Raw genomic sequence first — 19,613 nt, 5'->3', positions numbered from 1 at the left:
AAGCCTAACGAGAATAATTTGGATAGGACCACTTCTTCGACCGGTTCCAATATAATGTCCTTTTTTTATGAAAAGTCATTATATAAACTCTGTTTATTTTAAAAAATGAATGAAATATTGTGAACGCAAAAATTTGTTTCCAACGAAGTTAATATAAGTGGAAAGCTCTACGTAACATGAACTTGCTTTCCGGTTTCAATAGTTCGTTGGCTTCTTCCACTGAGATATTTGATAGATAGATACTAGGTAGATAAATACTAAATAGATTGATTACTGATTCTGATACGACATTTATGTGAAATATCCATAATAATAGTTAAAAATCGATGTTTGTGTTGAATCCGAATATCACTTTTTTTTTAAGTCAAGCATTTACTATTCGTAAATTGTACGAAATTGCTGCGAATACAACAACAATGTATTTGGCAGGGAACAAAGTTGGGGCGATAAAATCCTACTATCTTTCGAGTAACGTTTGGTCCGGCAATTCTAGAATCTTTTCCCTGAGTTATCGCTTTCAGATTTTGTGAGTGCTGTCGCAATACCCAGTAAATAAACAATGGAATATTTGTGATACCGTAATGTAAATGCAATTAAATGAAAGGAAGAGAGTAAACAATCAAATAAATAAAACTATAAAATCCAAAGAAATTATCTCTAATTTAACTCTAAATTTTTCTTATCTTTGAAAACAGAGATGCTTTCAGGTTATGTTGTACTGCGGGCTTGTCTTTTGACGTGTTTGCCAAAGTTTCAATACCAACTTGCGTAAAAAGTGCATTCTTTTCTGCGACAGGAGGAATGCTCACCATAGGCATTAAATAGGCAGACGGGCAGGCGTATGGACGTACATTGGATGGCATTGTTCGGTAATAGAAATTTCAAAATTATTGAAAATAGTAAAAACAATCGAAGACCAGTTAACGAATGATTAAAAATGGACACGATGCCTGCGACGTTAAACACGAATATTCATGACACTTCTCTATGTGGGTATGGTAAGTGTAGGATAATAAGACCTGCTCCAAGCCAAGGACACAATTACTTTGGAACGCTACAAAATAGTCTTGGCTGCTGTGTTACAATGGCAATACTACGTGCAATAACCGTTCAGGAAATGATAACAGCATTGAAGTGAATTGTACAACATCATTCCCCCGATCCATGCAAAAGACGCTGCTTATTCTGACCCGTATTTTTCGCAGACTTGTGGTCCTTACTGCCTTAACCAACCTTCAGCATTTTTCATTTCAGAATTTGAGCAGTCTACAAAAATAACATTACATTACATTTATTACACATTAAATTAATTAGCTCGTACTTGAAACCATCAAGCAATGTTTACAAACCAATGGGTGGTGTACGAGTTCGAAACAAAAACATCTGTTGAATGTACACGAATCAAGGTGCTTGATAAGTTCACTTGATAACATTGAATTGGAAACTAAAGAAAATAAGGAATGTAAATGATTTTGCAGAGCAGTGCAGTGAAAGGAATTGAATTTGAATTTCCAACTGTTCAAAGCAATTATAGAAACCCGTTGCGCTTGTGCAATATAGTTAGTTTTCAATAGTCCCTGAAACAGAATGCTATATTTGCTAGCAACAATGGCGGATTCAACAACCGCACAAGCGACGTAGGACTGGAACAGTATTGGCATATGCAACTCCGCAAAGTAAGAACTTGCCATAATTTACACAATAACATTTATACTACGAGTTTTATGTACATGTGGTCCGCAGACTAATATATCATACAAATCCATATATAATCTATTTACTTTTCAGTGTATGAAGGAATGCAAATAATTTAAGTTGGTTTGCAAATCAGCATAGTAATATGTGATAATTATATTAAAAAGAATAGTTTATAACAAACTGTCATTATTTAGAGTAATCTGGCAGCATTTTTCTACGAAGCATTAAGCTAAAATTTTTAGTTACGGCAAGGCTGGTTACTAGTCGTTTTTCTTGATTGAACAAAATTGCAAAATTTTTCGCTGCGTAAAGTTTTCGTTTGTGCATAACATTAACAAAAAAGGGAGAGAAAAAAAAAACAAGAAAAACTGAAAAGCTAACTAAGCAAGTTGGTTTTCTTTACGTGAGGAAAAGTTTTAAAAAACCTTGCGAGCGGATATTGTTAACTCGTATAAAGAGAGGCACTACGCAATAAGTGATTACCAAGTAAAACGCATCCAAAAAGGTGAATAATCTAGGCAAATGTGTAGTGGATAAATTTATTGTGTAGTTCGTTGCTTTTGTGCGACTCTTCTTTTTTAAGATAAGACGGTTAAACAAATTTTATGCTATTGCTTTTGTCATCACAATTGATGTGCGGATACCCCCTCTTAAATGACATGATGAGAAAGAATTCCAATGTGCTCAATAGTTTCTAATTATCCCTTACTCGTCGTGTTTTTGTATTATGCCAAGCAAACATTAAAATAATCGTCTCATCGGCAGACAAAGCAGTCAGAGTAAATAAGTTATATTGAGAGTTCGCATATTCTCTCATTCATTGTGTGCATTTTAATTGAATACATTAAAAGAAAAAAAAATATTGGGTGCGTTTGTTAATTCCTTTCGCTAAACAAGGACGGCATGTGCATGCTAGTGGCCAAAAAAGAACAAGTGTTACCAAATTGCCATCTCAATTTGTCTACAGTGATGGAGGTTGGTTTCTAGCTCAGACTTTTTTTTGTAGTGTTATGTGTGTGCGTGCGTGCGTGAGAAAAAGTGCATTTTAATTACAGAAAGGAAAAAAATTAATTAATTTTTGTTTCAAAAGTTAAACAATACTTCGCATATTCCTAACTGTTGACTTGTGTTTTAAGGTAAAATGTTGTGTAGTTTTGAATGTAAACTAACGTGAAAACAAAATTTTTGCTGATAAATTGTGGCATCTGTATGGCATTAATTGAATTTGTGACTTTGTACCTAAGTTGTGAAAGTAATTAGGCTGAACTTATGAATGAAACAACGGAATTTGTTGAACTTGATGTCGCGTTCAATCAGACATACGAAGAATAGGTGTTTATGAAAGGTCTTTATTTATTTTAAATGATTACTCAAAATTTTTTTTCAAAGAATAAGTTTTTTCCTTTTTTTCCTATTATACTCACTCTCTTCGGTAGCTCGTCCTCTCGATTTTCTATTTTGGCTAAAAAATGCTGCCAAATTCCTTCACTTGTTGCCTTTTCCCTTCGTTACTTCCTTTGTAGAATTGCTTTTGTTAGTTGATAAGTCGTTACCATGTTATCAAATATTTCATAAACATTAATACTACTAAAAGGAAATTAAGCATATTTCGAAACCTAGACAAACATCGTCGGCGTCTTTGCTATCATTGGTTAACATCCTGATCCGTTTTAGATATATTTTAACACAGTGACCTGTCGCTCCTGAAAGTTTGGCGCAAAAGTTGGGTAGATTCAAATTTGTAATGTTGTAAAAATCCCCTGATATACGTTCGGGTAATGGGATTGGAATTAAAGTAATTTCAAGAGTTGAAATCTTTTTCATAGTAAACGAGTAGTACAGATGAACGTAGCGAAACGACCTTTGATTCTGTTATTTCTGTTATTTGTATTTTATTCTCTAAACCAATTCGCGTTTAAAACCAAGCCGCTTATCATTTCTAAGCAATGTTTCATTATCCGGCATTTTTTTTGCATTCCGTTTTGGAATTCATATTTATATTGTGTTCTTGTTTAGTTTAATAATTATTGCACAATTGCAATAATATACCATGTCTGTACGTTTTGGTTTCCAAACTTTTTCTTTAAAGGAAAGTGATTGTTCAAAAAAAACAATGAATTTTTTATCTAAAGGACGTACAATCGACAAATGTAAATTTAATTCAATATTGCTTTCTATAAATTGGTGAGAAGAAATAAGAAACATCTCGCCCAGGCATAAAAATTAAACATATCATACGGTGGCAATCTCACAGGAGGAAAGGAGCACAGTCGGCTTGTGAGTCAAAATGAAACAGCATTTGGCAGCTTTACCATTCTACTTCCTCCTGGCTTATAGGCTTTATATTAAAAATCAATTTACTATCTCCGATTTAACCCTTGCATAATATTGTTTTACAAAATCCAATTTTAATTATGACGTCATAGCAGTTTAAAGAAATTAATTAGCGCAAGTGAGATAATTATTTTCATCCATCTCTAAAATAACTAAATATATAATATATTTTAAGTTTGCATTTATTTCTTACGAATATATTTACCACGTAAACAGCACATTCCCTGTGCATTGTACGGCAAATATGCAAAAGACCTCCTTTCAAATAATAATCTAAACACAAGTGTCTTTGTAAAATGAAAAATTTAGAAGTCGTATTCTGATCTAGTGAAAGCCTTGACAATGTCCGAAGGCTTGATGAGACGAGAGGCGCCATTTTGTTCATAACGTAATTTTCATCTTTCTCTACTTATTGTTAATTAATACCTGGCAACTCTAAAAACAAGTCACAAATTTTTCTTGTTTTCATTTTTTCGTTTTCCCTTTTTTCCATGTTATATGAATTTGGCTTTGTTTGCATTACTTAGTACAATAGATGACGCATCGTTTTGACGTTTTGTCGTGGGTTGAGTGTTGTCAGCTGATTTTATTTGTTTTTTTTTCCGTGAAATAAACAATGATTTCCAATATTTTCGTAAAAGTGTTATAAAAGCAAAATTGTAAATCTAAAAAATACATGTATATATATGTAAGCACATACAGGTGATAAGCACAGATAGCAAAAGGTGAAAGTTTTTGCGTCTTTCGTATTATTATAATATGCTTTTAATGAACTTATATGCATATCTCCACAAACAATGATCACAAGTTGGTGCAGTATTTATATATTTTAATGAGAGAGCTCTGTGTGTTATTAATTTCTACCCATTCTCTCAAAGACTAAAATGAATTGCTGTTTCCAGTTCTGAATGTGTCAAGTGTAGTTAAAGTCACACACATGTACATTTGCATGTGAACAGTGTTGGGTAAATTTGGCAGAATTTTTCACATGGGCGATAGGTTTCTCATGTAAACCATGTAAATCGAAAATTTTTGTGGATAAAAATTTTTTATTTTTTTTGTGTTGAGATTGAGTGGACCGAATCAAGTGGGTTGCGTGTCCAGATAACAAGTATAAAGACTTATAAATGAACACAAACATCTATCTGCTTTTCTAAGTAATTGTAAATTCAATGATATATCAAATAGAGTAACTTATTTCATTAAACATAAAAATAACAGTTTAATCATGTAAATATATAAAAATGAATATCCAGTTAGTTTAAAAAATGAAAAATGTAACATTAAAAAATCTATGTTGTAGATATAAGAAGGTGTCGCTTTCCATTAAAAAAAATTGGCACAAACATTATTTATCACTAGTAAGTGCTACAAAGATAATCATAAGCAGAAATAGCGAAAGCAATATTTTTTGATGTTTTTCATCCTGCAAACCACTTGAGAGCGAAAAGCGAGAGTAGCTCGTAAAGCAAATGACAGGTGTAATTTGCAATAATTTTTAAAGGTATTAGCGGGAGTGTTATGAGATATTGGCCTTCAATTGAAGCTATCAATGGGAGACATATCAACTTTCTCACTTTATTAAAAGCGCTGTAAAATCGTGCTGTTTTTTTTTTAATTATTCCATTTTGATGTTAACTAAGTTATGTTTATTCTAGCTTTTATTCATATGGTAAACGTGTATGTAAAAAACTCATTAGATGGAAATTAAGTTGCCCTGCGCTATTTGAAAATATGCTAAAATTTTAAATTAACATATCACTCAATAAGTTCGTAGAATGACATACAGATGTTGGATGATTATTGTCGAAACCATACTATTTTCGTATAGGATGTACCTTCAAACGAAATATGTCAAAATTTGATGATATCCTGACCGCTAATTTACAAGTTATTGTTGTTCAGTGATGCCCCGCACAAAGTTTGGATTGTTTCTTCGTTTAATAAAATCGAAAGTCGTGTGCTGCCAATGATTGCGAAACCAATAAAAGCACTATTGCGGGACAAGACCCACCATTAAATACCTTAATCCACCTCGCTGAATACAGTTATTCACATAATAACTTTTCAAAATAAGTTGTTATATACGAAGTGGTCGAAAAAGTGATCCGATCCGAATCATTCTCAATAGTGTTCGTCCTGGAGCAAAGGCACATCGATGTACCCGATTTCATCGAACTATCTTATCTCTTCAAAATATCTAAAAAATTGCGAATCGAAGTCCGAACACAAACAAACACGGCGAATCGATCAGAAAGTGATTCTAAATCGATCGGTGCAATGTTGTGGCTGCCTTTAATCAAAAGCGGATGGAGAAAATGGAGCTTTTCTCAAAACAGTCGCATGGGGAAGCCCCATTCCATCAGTTTTAAGCATTAGCTCCTAAATTTTAAGAAGTCCAATGATTGACCAGAGTTCGTGTGATTGGTTGAACTATTCCTACCGTTAATGCGCTTGTGTTTTTGATACAAATATTTCCGCAAGTAAGTTTTATGCAAGTTTTTCTTCAATTTGACATACGGAGTTTGTGATTTAAAACACAAAGCAAATATTTAGCCTATTTGGTTTCATTGTAAAATAGCAGACCGCTCAAGTGTGCGATCAATGAAAACAGCAAGTGTGTGATCAATAAGTAAACATTACGGCAAACCTCTCCGCGTTAATTCAATGTAACGTTATCAAGTAATACACAAAGAATATATGTATTGCGTTCCACGCAATGGAAATTATGATAGGAATATTGTGTTTTTAAGTAAATTTCATCGTTGCAAAGCAATTTTCCTCTCTCACGTGCTAAGAAGTCTTAATTTCGATTCAGTTGTTATTCATTATTATATTTACAACATTTGCCACTTGGTTTGCTCCAATTTATTATTACTTAGGTCGTCTGTCAGTCCGTTTACAGTTCATTTTTGTTTTCTTTTCTTCGATTAGCTTATATAGTTAAGAATGACACGAAAAGGCAATTGTTGGCGTGGCAAAGTTTTTAAAGATAAAAAATTTAATATGTTTTAATAAATGGGTCAGTAGATGTATACATCAAACTCAATAAGCGTCTTTTTCGAAATATGATTTTTGAACAACATTTTCCAGAGATATACATAATATTATTTTAATAAGTTAATTTAAACATTTGATTAACGTCGGGTAAATCCAGATCGAAACGTATGCAAAAGTCCGCGTTGGCTATACCGTTGCAACTCACCAATGGATTCTTAAGAATTCTACATATCTGATCTGCCATTTTCTCTTACGTTTAAACATATACTTTGCACACGGCAAAACCTTTCTAATATTCGAAGATCCGTCTTTGTACAATCTAACCCTACGGACTTCTTAAAGAATAGAAAATAGAGAACTTGATATCAAAAAGTGACTGGACTCATCATCTACCCTACCTTTAAAAAAAGAAGAGCCTATAGTCTTAGTTGCTAGTGCTCATCCTAGAATTTAATTCTTTGGTCTAAACAAATAATTGTAATAATAAAAAGTTTTTTTTATTAATAAAAAGGCCTTTTTTTTTTTGGTTGAAAATTTCCTTTTTCACTAAAACACTTGCCACTTCAACAAAAATCAACATTTCTAAAAAATCTTACGTGCTTCTACTTCTAGTAGAATAATAGATAGAGGGAATAGAGAAATTAAGAGATTTTCTAGTTTTTTTTGATTCAAATTTGCACAAAAAATGCATGGGTCGCAGATGACTCACGAGAGTGTTTTCGGCATTGCCATGTTTTAACAATTTTGTAAAATAATTTTCCTTCCTGATGCTTCAATATCTTTTTACATAATTTGCAAACCACTGCTTCCAACTAAAAAAATAGGTCTCCTGATTTTTAGGCTGGCACAGAGCTCTACCTCTTAAAACGTGATTTCTCATTGTAATGGACATAAAACTGTTCGATACAATTGTAGTTTATATTGTTGGAAAATTCGGTGCAAATGTATGTCAAACTTCATTCTGGTCACGATATATTTTTGATTCTGAATTAATGTCAGCGGGGAAGAAGAGTATCCGGGTTTCTCTTTAAGGCTTCTTATTTTTTGGTTTTTTATATCTCTTTTCGCTTATTAAAATTGCTTATGAATTTTCGTTTATTTAATTTTACTTATCACATGGCAATTAAATATAATTTGTGTTTGTTAGATTTTCCTTGCTCCTCCATTTTTATCTGTTCGAATGATGTCACGCTGCCGCTCATTTGTTTTAATTGCAAATTTTTTGCAAGGAAATTTCAAGGTCGCGTTGTGGCTTTAAATATAAGAAGAAAGTTCGATTTTTTATGTTCAAAAATTCTTTATCGCTTCTCTTTCCCGCTAATTATGAAGGTAGGAAAGAGCTGATTCTCCGTTCATCTTTCAATATTCGTTGGCGGTCATAAAGAGAAGAAATTGAATAGCAAACCGTTTTGCTAAAGGGAATCGCGAGCGGCCATAACTAAGGTTTCACCAATTGACCAACTGGAAAGACTGACATGGGACGTGGAAATGGTTACTCACTATATCTACATATGTTCGTGGTTTTACGTTGGTGGGGAGTATTCTTCTCCATTTTCAACATTCTTTAATTAAAACTAACTATTTTTATAGAAATCAATGCAGTCAACAACCGATATCACCGCCATTATTTTTAAGAACACTTTCGATTCTTTAGGCGTAGATGAAATTAATTTACAGCAGGTCTCCCCTAGGATATTGTGCCATATCACACTTTTCGATCATATCTCCACATTTCTTTCCTATTGGTGCAGGAAGCTTGAGGTTTTAGCTCTCCCCATAAGTTCTCAATAGGGCTGAGGTCGCGATACTGACTTGGCCATTCAATGACGTCCGAGATATTGTCCCGGAACCACGCTTTCACCAAATTAGATGAAAGTTTTGGCAATTTTCATATCAGTGGCATATTTTCCTCGGCACACGACATCTCTTACAGTTTCCCATGTGGCATGGAACTGAAAAATACCCCTCGCACCTATTTGTTTGTCCACCTGCGTATGTATATGTGTGTATGTATCTTTGTGCCGTATAGACAAGCACACGCGACCAACTAAAGTATGTTCCACCGCGCTGAGGTACTTACGTACTTAGGTAGCGGTAATCCCTCCTTCTTAATACTTCCAGTTCTCCTACAAATATTCTTGGATTGTATTTTACATTCTTTGTCCTTAATATATTAGAGCTCTAATAATATAAGGGTCAAATTAATTTCTTGCCAACTACATTGGCTAATAGAGTGAATACGTCCAATACATCCTTTGCTCTGAACTTCTTACCCAATTAAGAGGTTTCAGCGCTGGTCGATCCTTGAAAAAGCGCTGTTTATCTGTTGTAATTGTTATAATAAAAGTAAAACATTAATTTTTGTTTTATTAAGATAAAATATTTACACTCAAACTCGGACATGCAGATCTATAACTCATAGTTAAAGATTCGATACAATATATGTATTTTGGATCATTGCATATTTGTGGATCAAATTAACTACTTACTCTTGCTTCTAGTTCCAAAAGTACAAAACTGAAGTACGAAACCGAAATATGACTTATCGCTGGAATTAGTCGTTCATACTCAAGCTCACACTTCAACTTTGGCGGCTTAGATATATTGTTAACAATTTCCAATTGATAAGAGTTTTTATTTTGAAATTTGCATCGCATTTTTGGAGTTGCGTTAAGCTTTCACGTAATTTTCTCGATCGGCCATCAGTTCCATATAATGTGTGATCAAAAGCTGCCGTTCCACATAGTCATTCCCGCTCAATCCCAATCTCGGCGCTTAACGGCCATGTCCCGAGATAAAGAAGAGAGCAATCAAATAGTAGAAAATTCCAAACAGTTTCATCTTTTTCTGGGAATGAACTTGTAATTGCAAGAAAAAATGTACTTCGGATCGTGGTCAAAAAATTAAGCCAAAACAACAAAACCACATACAAAGGTCACATTAACTATGCCATTGTCCAAAAGTTAGTGAACGTACTCTTGCTCTTATTAAAAACGCAATATATTGTTTCGCATACTCTTACCTCTTATCAGCGCTTCTATTAGAAATAAAAGTTTATTTTTATATTTGTGCCCAACGCCCAGATGTTATGAGTATGTTTAATTTGTCAAAACGTTTGCATCATTCAGAGGGAAACTACAAAGTACATATATATATATATATATATATACGTGATCAGTATCAAATCCGTAACGTTTTAGGGATGTCCGCCTAACTGCCAATATAAAAGTTCCGCGGTAAACATTCTATCAGTAGGAAACATTAAGTTAGCAGCTTCAAATTTGACAAATATACAGGACGTGTTGGCGTGTAGGATGAAGAGATCATTAAAACGTAAAGGCTGATCCGATGACCAAGTCCTTGTTGGCGGGTTCAAATCTCAGTGCGGTGGCGTTTACTTTGGTCCCAACTATAGTAAATGCTCCGTCGCTAGAAGCATAACCTTTACCGACTCAGCACAAACCCAGTAAGCTGCGGTCATCCGCTTCTATTTCTTTTATCTTCTTCACTCCCTTCTGATCTTCGCTGTGGTACGCGAATAGGCAACATCCCCTGAATGAAAAAAAAGACGGGAAAACTCGTTACTTATAAGGTACAATAAAGAAAGAAAATTCCTCACAGGACGTTAACAAATAAAAAAAAATGTTGGCCACTCCCTCCCAGTAATATGAAAATTCAAAAGTTCAATATTATCTTTTCTTAGGATTTCTTCGTGATAAAAGTCGAGCGACATAGAGAACTCGTACACAATTTTTTGTGGATTTTATTTATAAGGATATATTATGTGCGGTTGTAGGCACCAACCAGAAGAAGTTTAGGTAGACCCACCTTTTATTATACCGATGGGTTGGAATTACTTTTCTGAATCGGTTTAGGTGTGTCCGTCCGCCCTTTTCCTTACGTTCAAATGGAAGTCGAAATTTTCGAGATATTTTGATCACAGGCGTGTTTTGGCCCACCGACGAACTTTTGTGGAAATGGTTCGGATCAAACCATATTTTCGATCACTTCTCATATCACGTAGGGTGGAGTAGGATATTTGATGGTGGGCCGTGGTTCACTGTTGTTTTGTATATGCACTAGAAGAACTATGTTGATAGATTAGCTGTCAATACTTAAGATTTTTAAAAATACGTACTGAAGTATGCATAAGATGTTTGCGTTGTATACGATATACAACTCGTTCACCTTACCTTCTATATGGAGTGATTAACAAAAGTTAAACAAAAATTTCGCTCAAGAATCTTCGGTCCTAAATTCTTCTTATCTAGCGCAAGTAAAGGCGTAACACTTACCCACTACGCTACGATCACTTTCAATCCGTTTTACTCCGTCATTCTGCCCATATGGGTGGCATCCCATAATTGATCGGTCATATTTAAAAAAGAATTGAAGAAAATGGCTCCAAACAGAAGGTAATAATTAGGAAATGTAACGGGTGTTTTTATTTTTGAAATATCATTTCAAATATCACGCAACGCTTGCATTAAACTGACGCAGGTAATCGTTAAAAATGTATATACGTACGATAAGTATAGTATCGCGGATTTTAAAAGAAATTGCAAAAGGCAGTGCAAACGTTTTCTTTGTGCGTATTTAATTCGTAAATGGCAAAATGTGATAAATGTAAACATGCAAAGAAACTTGAGAAGAAAGAAAGTTGCGATGCTTTTGCGGAAATACGTTATTTTCGCTTCGTCTTAATTTTTGTTGTCAATTATTAAAATTTACGGGAAGCCAGTATGGTACGTGCTCAAGGATTCAGGAGTGGGAGTGTGTATGTATTCCAGATTAATGCAATATTCTGAATCTAATATATCACAACCTTTAAATTACTGGAAAATACACGTCACAAGAACTTTGATGTAAAGTTGATGGCCACGCGTCGAGTAAACCATTATCAGACTTTCGTCTTAAACGGTGCACAGGCATTGATGGCAGATTTTATAATGGGAGATATTTCATGCGACAATCAGTACGGTAGATCCGCCCTAATGCGGTAGATTCTTTCCATCTTTTGCAAGCGCGTATTGTACGAGTCGCTTAGATTATCCGAAGATCCAGTTTTTACAGGATTTGAATAATAAGTGGTTTTCTCAAAAAAAATATATATATAAAAATTTAATAGGACCAAGGAAATAATTTTCAGACTGAGGAACTGAGGACTGCTTATTCAGATCGATGCGGTCATATTTAGTGGATCGGTTGCTCACGGCCGTTGAAAATTTACGCGAAATATATATGCGCGTGCACAACTTTTTTAATGTACAATAAAGTCTCCTGTAGCGCGACTAATTTCTACTGCGTTATGTGGAAATCGTGTTCTGTGAAACTCAGAATTAATTCAACTCAGGAATTATCGTCTGCGTAAACCACGTTCAGAGAGGAACATAGAATAAAGTAAATTCAGAATATATAATGCCAGAGCGGTTCCCATCTTCGCTATTTATTATAAAAAGTAGGGTTATACGAGCCTTGATTGTATACATGCATAAATAAATATATATATTTATATGTATATACATATGCATACATATATTTATATATATATATATATATATATATATATGTATGCATATGTATATATATAAAAATATATATATGTGATATGTGTGTGATATAAAAATTTTTGTTATTCCTTTGAGTTATCGTTTTTTCGTTTGTTTCAAATTTTATCGCCTTTTATCATTAACAGCTTAAATCGGCATTGTAGCAGCACAAAATAATGAGGGGTGTTTTCTATTAATCTTGCTTTTGCGTACTTCGCTCATTTATAAAGATAAGCAGTAACGACATACATTTTATTAAGCTGTTTGCTTCTTTTTTTTTTTTGAGAATTCTGCTACGTATTTATAATAAAGTATTACGATTTCCAAATCTCATATCTTCACAAGTCATTGACCACCAAATTTGCTCGCATTTATTTAAATAAAAAAATACAAATATGTATATGCCAGGCTTAGTAATATAGACATAAATAATAATTAAATATAATAAAAATTCATGCAAATACGTGATCTTATATTGCCGTAAAGAAAGCCGCACCAGTGTCTTTAATTGTATAACTGCCAAGATGAACTCGCGAATGAACTTTTATACGACTATACTTATTGGTAGGAAAGATAGACAGGAAAAAAACTTAATGTTTGGTTCTTCTGTCGTAAGGTCTATTATCTTGACATTACCACTTTGGCCAGCATGCCGAAGAGATGTACGCCTGGTATAGACGTTCCATATGAATGACATTAAATGGAAGTCTGACGAAAACGGATGAATTAGAGAACACTTTATCAATCATTGATTTGGAACACATTGCAAGTGCATTGCAGAGATGATGCCCTCTATACTTGCAAAACAGTGACGGTCGGAGAAAAGTGAAGAAAAGGAAATAGCTAGCAGAAGTGGTCGCAGTGTAGTCGATGTGTGCTCAGTAGGTAAATGATGATGCTGGGCATGACTAGGCATTCACTATAGGTACGACCAAAGTTCAACCCTACCACACTTTCTGAGTTGCTGCCCTCGGTTCTTACGTATTCGACTATACATGCGAATAATTTTTCGGTAAACAAAGGGATGAAGGCCAACAGTTGTATAGCCAAAATTAGACAAGTTTTGGAAGAAAGTTTTCTCTGGGGTGTCCTGTATGGACATAAGAAGACTGGACTAGTATTTTAAGAAATAAATGACTGAATATGTCTACTTCAAGCGTAGTCTGTTTAAAAAAAGATTCAATTTCAGGAATTTGTTTTCGATTTTGTGACCCGCACAGCTAATCAATATACGGTATACCCCAATTTTTTGCTTGTCATTTTAACGATTAGTCCTCGTTGTGAAGCTGCGAATGGGTATCTTTTCAAAAACATAAAATCGATTGGATTCCGACTTTTGCTCTCATATTGAAAGAGCTTCAAGGGCATGCGGTGACTTGAGATGTTCACGAAGTTTTTTAATAAGGATCGATAGATTTGAAGTACACAAAAGTGATTCCTACAGACGAAGAATACTTAAGAAAAAAGTACACTTCTACACTTTTCAGTAGTGTCATTTAATACACATCATAAGCGTGTATAAGTATGTGTATTGCCAAATCCATAAGATTTCCAAATAGTATCAATCTTCAATCGGAATGCGGCGAAATCCCATGATATTCTAACCATTAGTTTACAAGTTACGATTATTTTAGTGTCTGACTACATGTCAAGCCTAAATTTTTCGTCGTGGCACTAAACCAACTGCAAACAATCTGTGAGAGTTTGTAATATTTAGCGACATATACATCCAAGTCTTGTTTTGTATGGTCGATGCGTCTCTAGAAAAAGCGTGCAAAAAAAATTGTACGAAAAAATAGTTGCGAAATGTGGTAAATTTGGGGATATGGTCCACAACTTTGAGACATTGTGCAAGATAAAAAAATTCTAAATATATTCTCAAAAAAGCGTGTAAAAAAAGTTACAGAGTTCATATAACATATTTATAAAACAAAAGCATTTTTATACCAAAAAAAGAATTAAAATTAATTTGCGCTGAAAATTTAAATTAATTTAAGATTAGGAACAAAAATCAATGCCGCAACTATTCATGGCTACTTGATAACAAGCGTGCACGTTTATGACGGACTGGACCGTCAACAAATGAACATCAACGTTTATCGAAACCGTTTATTGCTTTCTACGAATTGAACATTCTAATGCAAAATGCGTTGTGAAAAACAGTGAAAAAAAAATCGCTGTAGATCAAGTCATTAACAATATCAAATTTAGAATTTAAAAGAAATTTCTTTTGAAATTTTTGTGCTACAACAACAAAATCATGTTAAAAGGTGTTGTTCCAAAATCGGTCAAAAAAAGAATTGGTTGTTCTTCTATGTCTTCCTACGAACTTCTTGAGTGATGTATTAGATTTTAGTCGTCTCCATTGATTAATAAAAGGATTGCGTACAGTTTACTATTAAACTCCAAGCTTGTTTCAAATTTTGTAACTTCGACACGGCCGTAATATACCAGCCATTGGCTGATCATAGCTTAGAAGAGAATCAATTTTTTTTTTTTTTTTTTTTTTTTTTTTGTATTTACGATAATTGCTTCTGCTGCAAAGTGTGTGCGCATCACTAAGAACTAGTTATGGTGGAGGTCACTGTAGTTTTAAGCCCAAGGATTTGATGCAATGACTAAAAGTTGTAGCATACTCTCTGCATATTGTTGAATGGAACATAAATGGAGATTATTTATAATTATGTAATATATTATTTTCTGTTTTCTTTTTGTTTTCTTGCAGATAATCTCATCTTCTAATTTCTGCAGACCGTCCTTAAATAGGCCAAACAGCTAGAGATTGTCGTATTTAGAAAAAAGAGAAAGTAAAGAAACATTCATTTGCTTTTTTTCTCCTTTAAAATTTGTTTTTGTTTCGTTGATATTCTACCAAACCCTATTCGCAATATACTTTTTCCTATACAATAAAGTAAACATATTTAGACGTACATACAGTTACAGTTAGACACTGTATTTAAAAAGCAAGTAATAAAGTTTCAAATTGAATTGTTTGCAAAATAATAACAAGTAAATAACAATTGCTTAAGCAAGAACGACACATAAAGTGAACATCACATAGTAAAAGAAAAATGGCAACCACAACGACACCACGTTCGAGCACCGGTTCTGGCGGAGGTACAGCTCAGCGGCCAAATGGCACATCTCAGAATAAAAGTTGCCAATTTAAGCTGGTACTTTTGGGTGAATCGGCTGTGGGCAAGTCATCTTTAGTGCTGCGTTTCGTGAAAGGCCAATTCCACGAATACCAAGAGAGTACGATAGGAGCTGCATTCCTAACACAAACCATTTGCATAGAGGACACAGTGGTTAAATTCGAAATATGGGATACTGCAGGCCAGGAAAGGTAAAATCATATTGTCCATCTAAATAATGCCCAAAGATTTGGCTCTCTAACGTTTTTTACATTTGTAATCACACACAGATATCACAGCTTGGCACCTATGTATTATAGAGGAGCGCAAGCGGCCATCGTTGTTTACGATATACAAAATCAAGACAGTTTTCAACGTGCAACAACTTGGGTTAAAGAACTTCATAAGCAAGTGAGTGATTAATTAAATCAAAGATTCTTCATTTTCTTTGCAAATTGTTGTTATTTACGCCTTTTCGTTCGACAACAGGCATCTCCTAACATTGTAATTGCATTGGCTGGTAACAAAGCGGATTTATCAAATATACGGGTCGTAGAGTATGAAGAAGCTAAACAATATGCCGAGGAGAATGGATTGCTATTTATGGAAACATCGGCAAAAACCGGCATGAATGTCAACGATATTTTCTTAGCTATTGGTTAGTAAAGCAAAAATATTTTATTTCTTAATTAACGTTTTAGGAAACTCTTTCCTTTCCTACAAACTTAGGAATTCTTCATAAAGAATTGCCTTATCAATTCTATGATGTTCGTAACGGCATATTTTTCAATAATCTTAATGTCGAAATTTGGGGTCACAAACCCGAATGGAATTTTATATTCAGATATAAATCTCGTTCGGAATACACATCGAAATCTGTCTTAGAGCTAACCTATCAAATTTTCCAAATTTAGCGGGATTGTATATATTTTTTCCTCACACTAGTCTTAGTGCAAAGTAAACTGCCATTGAAACTTTCTTTATATCAGGTAGAAATTCGTTAACATAACAAAAAACAGAAAAAGTGCTCCGATCCGAAACATTTTCAATAGCGTTTACACGTGTGCCAGCGTAACAAATTTCATAATATATCAGTATAATAAAAGTTAGTATGTCCTTGCAACGCAAGTAGTGCGGAGTATAAAAATTTCTGTTGGCAGAGAGTACCGTTAGGTTGCAAGAACGGGTTATGGAAAGGTTAAACTTTGCAGTGCAATGTCAAAGACACTGAGAAAGAGAAAATAGATAACTAAGAAAATTATATTCGTCTGCAGTCTCCTTTTTTTCCTAAAAAAAACCCAGAAAGACAAAAACTATATTTCCATATTCTTTTAATATAATGGGATCTGACTGGATTTCCCTATTTTCCTTGGGTAAATGTCGAAATTTTTATATGTTTATCTTTTGCAGTTTATATTTAATGGGTGAAAAATTCCGAAAAGCAGAGTTATTTTTAGAAAATGCTGCACTGTTGGTGGTTGGGCTCATTATCAATACCAATCTGCCTGCATGTATTTGCAATGTTTTGGCAGGTGGACAGGTAAAGAGATGGGCATGCTTAGGTGGTCAAGGTTATATATACTTTACGCTATCGCTGAAGGTTCGCGTTTTGAGTACTACAAAGATTTTGATAAAAAAAAAAAACGAAAATTTGATACCTATAAGATAGGACAGGTGTGTACCATTTACGTGCGGGATAGCTCATAGAATACAAGCGCAAATTTGTATAGTTTTACCTGCCTATAGTTTGAAGGTAATGAACGAAAATTCAAATTTGCATTTTGTCCTTCAGCTTACATAGTACTGCAGATGTGTTTTTCAACCGATTTGGCTCACTTTGAATACTATATAGGGCCTACGAAGCTGCTTTCGGTGGTGACTATAATAAGAAGGAAAGTCGAATGCTAAGTTGAAAGGTTATCAGTAGAATGCTGTTTTATTGGCCCAAAAGAAAGCCTAATGTGTCGAATTCTGATTCATAAAGAGAAGTGATTTTTTTTTTTTTTTGCGAACGTTAGTGAGTTCACATCAAACAGTCAGTAGTAACAAATTAAATAGTTAAAATGATTCTGTTACTCTTACGAAATTATATTGCTTGCGAAATGTTGACTCCTCCGCTCTATTAGACAAGTTGTACTTTCTAAGCTTGAACGGAGGGACGGAAGGAAGAAAAGTGAATAAAAAATTGAGCTGCTAGGATATAGGGTAGCCGAAGTTATGGTAAGTTAACACAATTGTTGTTTGGGGAATTGTTAAGTGGAATCGACTTTTGGTTTGACAAAAGCGTTTTTGATGCTTGCTGCAAATTATTGCTTGTCGTTAGTTAACTTTCATTTTAAAGCCTGCTTTTTGTTAACGCTTCCAAATCTTTCCTGTTACAGCTAAGAAATTACCGAAAAATGATGGAGCCAATAACCAGGCCCAAGCTGGACGAAGGCTAAATGAAAATGAAAATAATCGACAGACGAACAATTGCTGCAAGTGATGTCCTTTTGTAGGTTCGTATGTCCTTGTATGTGTAAATAAAATAACAAATTAAATTAATATATTCTTTTCTTCTTTGTTACTCTTTTCACTTATAGAAAATAAAATTTTCAATGAGAGATTTGAAAAATTTATTACACTGATAATTATAAATAAAAAAAATAAATATTTAAAAATTTAAATTAAAACATAACTAAAAAGAACAATTATCGTAATTACCAAGATGATGATGAATGGTAAAAAAAAAAAAAAAATAGTGTATTATTGGATGTGCATGTGGTTTAGAAAAATAAACGTTAAAAAACGAAAAAAAAAACAGATTTTGAAAGTTCTTCAAGACAACATTACAAACATACATAAGGCAAACACTAACTAAAAGAAAAAAAAAAAACAAAGCAGAAACAAAAAGAAGAAAACTCGAAACATTTCATGACGTTAACGAAATGTTTTAAAAGTATAAAACAAATGAGTAAATTATGAAATACACACACATAGAAACAAAAAGTAAAGTCAAACACTGAATATAATAACAAAAAAAAAAAAAAAAAAAACAAAACAAAAGAAAAATAAATAAATAAAAGAAAGGAAAAAAACCATAAAATTCTTCTTCATATAAATTCCAAGCAGCAGTTCTCTTTTATATTTTGTGTCTAAGCAATAATTTAAAAACAAGAAAAAAAAACGCATAATGAGAGATAATTTGCAATATTTATAAACAAATTACGACAATTTAACCCGTGAAAAGCAAAAGTGGTCGTCGTGTAGAGATATTCTGTGTACATGTAAATGTTTAGCCAAGTAAATAAAATATTACTTTTTTTTCCTCCCTTCTAAACAATTTAGTTTAATTTGTCTAAAGCAATTAATTCCGAGGTATAGTGCAAAGAAGAAACTTTCAATATTTTTTGCTAAAATTTATTTAGCACTTTTGTCTTTTCAATTCCTACTCCTTTCAGTAGTATGTTTTTCCATCGCTTCTTTTCTTTCTACTCTTCCTTCCAAGGCGAAAAATGTAAAGGTTCCATCATTTCAACTTTACTTGCTTAAGTTTAAAAAACATTGTGAAGATTTTCGTATTTAAAAATGAAAAGGAGAAGGAAAGAAAACAATTTATACGAACACTCACTGTAAAGGCTTCTTTATCACATAACAATAACAATAATGAAATGAAATATTAAATATCTTCATTTCGCCAGCCGAAGGACGTTTGCGTCTCATTCTTTGTTCCAACTTGAACCAAAAAAACACCCCAATGACAAATTTTATGTAATTCCGTTTTTTATTATTATATTTTTCCTTTTTTGGGACTTCACTTATATAACGAAATATATTAATAATTGTAATTATCATCACTACACTAAATATATGTAAAACTGTTTTTTTTTTTTATCTCTTGGTCTTCTTCTAATTTTAT

The 19,613-nt window shown here is 33.4% G+C and overlaps 1 protein-coding gene across 9 annotated transcripts; it reads left to right on the top strand.

The window, feature by feature from the left end:
- The first annotated feature begins 1,970 nt into the window (after positions 1–1,970).
- Positions 1,971–18,213, top strand: LOC119633212 (ras-related protein Rab-5B). 9 transcript variants are annotated; one of them, XM_038026631.1, is made up of 7 exons: positions 1,971–2,203; positions 15,307–15,388; positions 15,494–15,548; positions 15,615–15,927; positions 16,006–16,126; positions 16,205–16,373; positions 18,097–18,213. In XM_038026631.1, the coding sequence occupies exons 4-7, from the start codon at positions 15,653–15,655 to the stop codon at positions 18,198–18,200; spliced, it is 669 nt and encodes a 222-aa protein (XP_037882559.1). In that variant the 5' UTR covers positions 1,971–2,203; positions 15,307–15,388; positions 15,494–15,548; positions 15,615–15,652; the 3' UTR covers positions 18,201–18,213. The 9 variants fall into 9 exon arrangements, with proteins under 9 accessions (XP_037882559.1, XP_037882557.1, XP_037882558.1 ...); XM_038026629.1 differs by having other exon boundaries at positions 15,307–15,548; XM_038026630.1 differs by having other exon boundaries at positions 1,972–2,203; positions 15,494–15,927.
- The last annotated feature ends 1,400 nt before the right edge of the window (positions 18,214–19,613 follow it).

This window comes from Glossina fuscipes, unplaced genomic scaffold (assembly GCF_014805625.2).
Source record: "Glossina fuscipes isolate IAEA_lab_2018 unplaced genomic scaffold, Yale_Gfus_2 2, whole genome shotgun sequence".
Lineage (NCBI taxonomy): Eukaryota > Metazoa > Arthropoda > Insecta > Diptera > Glossinidae > Glossina > Glossina fuscipes.
Note: the sequence above shows the minus strand (reverse complement) of the source record. Positions and strands in the feature narration are given on the sequence as shown.

Coding starts and splice junctions, on each gene's coding strand:
- LOC119633212 (XM_038026631.1), top strand. CDS start 15,653: ATGGCAACCACAACGACACCACGTTCGAGCACCGGTTCTGGCGGAGGT. Junction 15,928..16,005: donor GATACTGCAGGCCAGGAAAG/GTAAAATCATAT, acceptor AATCACACACAG/ATATCACAGCTTGGCACCTA. Junction 16,127..16,204: donor TTAAAGAACTTCATAAGCAA/GTGAGTGATTAA, acceptor GTTCGACAACAG/GCATCTCCTAACATTGTAAT.